Below are 5,000 nucleotides of genomic sequence, written 5' to 3'. Positions count from 1 at the left end.
ATGCAGGTACCACTTATCAACGTCTTTGGAACTTTTGGGTACAAAATAAATAAATAAATAAAATAAATAAAAACAAAAGTAATAACAATAACAATGATAATAAATAAATAAAATGAAATAAATGAAAATTATAAACAGTAATATGGGGATCTAGATTTTAAATAAAATAGTGAAATAATTTCCTTAAGTACTTTGTCAAGTAGAAAAAAAAAAGCCTACACATGCAACTGAGCAAGTTTTGATTCAAACTTTCTTCTTAAAAAACAGAATGATTCCAAAAACAAACAAGAAAAAGAAAGAGAAAGAGGAGCAGAACAGTGCAATTTCTCCAAAGCAGCCCTCCTGCATGTGCCAGTGCCTCTACACAGCTAACATGATGAAGTCTCGGGTAGAAACCTGTGGTGCTCAAACCCAGAGGTCAACTGGCGTTCAGGAGGCTGCGGCCCACCACTTAGCCTGGGAAAAACAGCACGGTTAATCCCTACACCTGGTTCTTCCCTGCCTACCTAGCGCTGCTTGCTTTAACACTTCATTCTAACTGCAACTGGACTGGATTGAACATTATGTCTTTAACTATTATATCTAGAATCCTCCTTCCACTGCACTGCAAAGGTTTTTCTTTTAATTAAGGCCAGATATTGTACTCATGAAAATAAATCATAAAGTGTCATATTCTTCAGTCATTTATTTGGGAAAACTAATCTCAAACATGCAGTAAAATGTTGTTGTTGTTGTTGTTTTTCTTATTACTGCAATCAAGAGAATAACTATCAATAAAAGTCAATTCTTCACAATGAATTTCCTTATAAAATTTTGAAAAAATAAAATGAACATAACACCAAGTAGGAAAACCCTCCCAACATGCACAGACATTTACAAAAACCAAAAGTTGATAGTTACTCACCGTAAAGTGTGTGGATGTCGTTCCACTGCCGAACCACCACCAGTCAGGACAAGGAACAGGATTTTTCAAGGAGAGAGGGACAGAGGGAGAAAAGAACAGAAAGGACAGAAAAAACCTACGAGCTATATATCTTACAGGGGAGGAAGAAATAAGAAGAAATATAAGCTACTCTGTCTCCTATCATTTGGGAATTTCTTCTAAAGATAAAATAAAAAATAAAAATAAAAAAAGAAAGAAATCTCCAAATTTTGTAATCAGTTTTTCAAGGAGTGATTAATTTTCAAGCCAGAAACCTTTAGTTCAATTATTGTGGTATCAATTTCTTTAATGATTTACTCAATCTGTATCTCATGAAGCTCACACTAGTCTTACCATCCTGTCTTATAGCAATGGTGAATCATGCTTTTAATACACTCAGTAAAGTAAGAGAGGTATAGAAGAGAGGCCAGCAAACAGAGTGAATGGAGCAAGATGGACAAAGCACACAGACAGGAGAAAATGGAGGTCAGGCTACACAGGTAAAGAAAGGGCAGATGGAGGAAAGGAGGGAGGGAGGCTGGGCTGGTGGTGGTGACGACACTTACCTCCTCATCATCTAAGTATGGTTCAAACCAGTCCCACAGGTCTGCTGGCGGCTGTGTGTATCTGGCCATAGGAGAAAGAAGTAGTGTGCAATTAAGCTTATATCATTAATATGTTGTATGATAAACAATTTCATCTATAAAATTTATATAACTGGCTGGATGCATGTACTGTCCTAAAAAATTGTCCTAAAAAATCACCATGACCAAAATGTACAAATGACACAGAGTGACATAGAAAAAAATCAATGCCTTGTAATATTCAGCACATACAAACACACATGGTATGAAGTACCTACAAAATAAAGCTGAACTTTTTCAACACAAGAAATTTCACCTATTGTTTGATAGACCAAACAATATACCCTAGAAAACTTGAATCCCATGCTTACCATTCCTTTCACAAATGCTAAAGACCCTAAAAAGTGAAACTAGGAAACCTTACCTTATGTACATAAACCCAAGACCACGAATATATGGAGAATCGCTGTGATTTAGTAACCCAGTCACCTGTTTTCTTGTGAGTCGGAGTGTGTACAACTTGTAGAGGATACAAAAGGCTGTAGAGACAATGCCCCCTGCACCTACACCTCGCACCTGTTGACAAATGGGAAAGTATGAGTCTCTATCAGTGATGAAAAAATTCTTAATGTTTTTGGGGACAAAAGATATCAAACATGTTTGGTTCACTCATATACTAGTTAAATAATTATAAAAAAAAAAAAGATAAATGCCACATTTCCAAGACAATCTAGTGTATCATTTAAGCATTATGAAAAATTACGCCAAGTTAAAAAAAAGACTACTATTCTCTGAGGCTGCTCCCTTCCTCTTCCCTGTGATAAAGGGAGGAGGAAGGGAGAGGAAGAGGGAAAAAAAGGCCACAATGCTGGCCAACACACTCACCCCCCCACACATTCCTGTTTGGCCGGAAGTTTTGCGACTGCCCTTCTCCCAAGGCTCAAGGTGAGTCACATTGTAGTAGATCTCGTCAATCACCTCATGGTAGGTCTTCAGCTGGTACAGATTCACTGGAACAAGGGAACAAAATACTAAAATAAAATCCAAACAAAGCAGATTCATGTGTCAAAACCACCACATCACCTTTTTTTTTTTTTTTTATTCTGTTCACCTTATGAAACTATGCATAAAAGACAAACACAGAAAAGCTAAAGAAAAGAGAGAGAAAGAGAAAGAGAAAGAGAAAGAGAAAGAGAAAGAGAGGGTAGTAATAATAGTAGTAGTAGCAGTAAAAATAGCAATAGTAATAATAATATCAGTCATATTAATATTACTCATAATAATATTAGTCAGAACATAACTGACAATAATAATAACAAAAATATAACAGAAACAACAATAGCAATAACAAAAAAAAGCACAATGGAAATAAGAGGACATCGCTGACCCTCCAAGGGGTCAGGTCACCCCCAAAACAAATACAAAGAATCAGGGGAGAACAGAAAGTCAATACCTTACCTACCTTTGAAATACTGCGAGGACTGGATGTTGGTCAGGATAAGAGGATTTAGATTCATTGATTTCTCGTTCCCCCAAATGGGCAGTCCATTCGGCTTTTTGTTTGCTCCCCCCTTCTCCCCCTCCTCCTCATACTCGTAGGCTCCTGCCTGAGAAGGGAATAAAATTAATGAACTGTCTGTGGAGTGCAGCAGCATACAAACACAACATCATCTCAACGAGACTTTGCAATTCTTTGGCATAAATATGTTCAATGCAAATTCAGGTTTTTGAGTAATGATTGCACCAAATATATATTTGAATAAAATTTCCTTATAACATACGTTAGCCTTGTCATTACTTAGTGTAGGTGAAAAGTATAAAATCCCAAGTTTTGATTGCACTGTAAATTTATTTTCTAGCATGCGTGCCCTGCGTACTCATATTTCTAAGGCTTGCCTACCTAAATTATAAAGAAATTCCCATCCCAAAAAATTTAAAAAAAACATCTTTTTTATACCATGCAAGCCAATTATATTTTTTGAAATTGAATCATGAATATCTGACAACAATTGCATGATTATAGACTTTTTTAACCCACACAGGACGGGTGGTACAGCATGTGTACCGCGCATTCAAAAGCCCAGTTGCCGGGCGGCACAGTATTGTGCCGGCCATTCAATTGATTTAGGCCTAATAATTCGAACGCCCCGGCATTTGGACATTCAAGGCTAGAATTCCCCCGTCGGGAATGGGTTAAGCCTGAAAAATGTGAAAATGGTAAAAATGTGTATATTCACATTCACTTTTATATATGACAGGTCAAACTGCACTGAAAAGATCACACTGAGTATCATTTTGATACAAAATATATCTGAGTTTAATATTAATGAAAAATGCATTTGAAAATGTGCTCAAAAGGGTATCACTAAATAAGGAATCAGTTCAAGCTCTTTGTATGCAAAGCAAAATAAAAACTCCAGGAGAGTAGCAAGAAGCGCTATGAAAATGGTGTATGTGTGTGTGTGTGTGTGTATGTGTGGGGGGCAAAGCCCTTCCTTAGCTGGGCTAATTTCAAAACTTGAAAAAGGTTAGATTATCTATATTGCTGGATTAGGATTTTGTAGGCTAAAGTGCCCCAAAAATAGAACATACATAATTCCTGCCAACTATCGCTTCATGTCATGAAATAGGTGGGGAAACAATCGTGATATAAATCGTAAAGAAACAACATATTTTTCTTTTTCAATCTAAGGTGGATAGATTTAAATTTAAAGTTGCTGAATTTATAGTGGAAGTTTGTTGACCTCTGCTATAGAGGAGATCATGTTTTAGTAAATTTCTAGAATAGGTCATAAATTCCATCGACAGAGTCCTTGTGATCTCCTGAGAGCATTTGTGGTGGTTTTAACCCATTGCGGATGGGGGATAGATTTGCTTGCCCAAGTTCCAGGATGGGTTTTATTTCAGAGCGAAGCAGCTTCACACAACATACTTTGACTTTTCCAACTCATTCAATCACTCATTGTAAAACTGGAGTTGTTTTTGTGTTAATTTTTGTGTGTTTTATTGAGTTTAGAGACTTATATATGCCTCATGACAGGCTCTATCAATGCTGCAGTTGACTAAAATTGTAGTATATGATCCATATCAGCTCATTATTTACTTTATTCTCAGTATTGCTGTTTTATGGGAGGACAAAAAGCATCTTTATTTTTTTGCTTTGCTGCTAAGGCAGAATTGGTCGTAGACGCAGATGGCACCTTACCAGACAATGTAAACCTGCCACCCGACTGTATACATATTTGATTAAAACCACGACCAATGGGTTAAACAACAGAACTCAACAATAATGATGATATTAGACCCAATAGTAGGGAGGGTGTGAAGTATCTAAAGGAATTTAGGGGGTAAAATCAGACTTGGTTTTATATCAATATATCAATATGCACATATAAACAACTTTTAAAATGGTATATTTCTGTCTACTGTGAACTATAAGTACAAAATAAATAGGTGGGGATTTTGATTGAGCGTTTTCTATGGTATAACAAAAT

General features: G+C 36.3%; 1 protein-coding gene across 2 annotated transcripts in view; it reads right to left on the bottom strand.

Moving 5' to 3' along the window:
- Positions 1-5,000, bottom strand: part of LOC122264898 (uncharacterized) — a 15,235-nt gene that overhangs the window by 8,954 nt on the left and 1,281 nt on the right. For both annotated transcript variants that reach the window (XM_043033984.2, XM_086543623.1), the window contains exons 2-5: positions 2,969-3,113; positions 2,392-2,516; positions 1,931-2,082; positions 1,489-1,549 (exon numbers count right to left, since the gene is read on the bottom strand). In XM_043033984.2, coding sequence (XP_042889918.1) covers positions 1,489-1,549; positions 1,931-2,082; positions 2,392-2,516; positions 2,969-3,113 — 483 coding nt within the window. The remainder of the gene's footprint in view (positions 1-1,488; positions 1,550-1,930; positions 2,083-2,391; positions 2,517-2,968; positions 3,114-5,000) is intronic.

Source organism: Penaeus japonicus, unplaced genomic scaffold (assembly GCF_977035675.1).
Source record: "Penaeus japonicus unplaced genomic scaffold, GWHDUDI00000001_assembly GWHDUDI00000013, whole genome shotgun sequence".
Taxonomy (NCBI): domain Eukaryota; kingdom Metazoa; phylum Arthropoda; class Malacostraca; order Decapoda; family Penaeidae; genus Penaeus; species Penaeus japonicus.
This window is presented reverse-complemented; position numbering and strand designations above follow the sequence as displayed.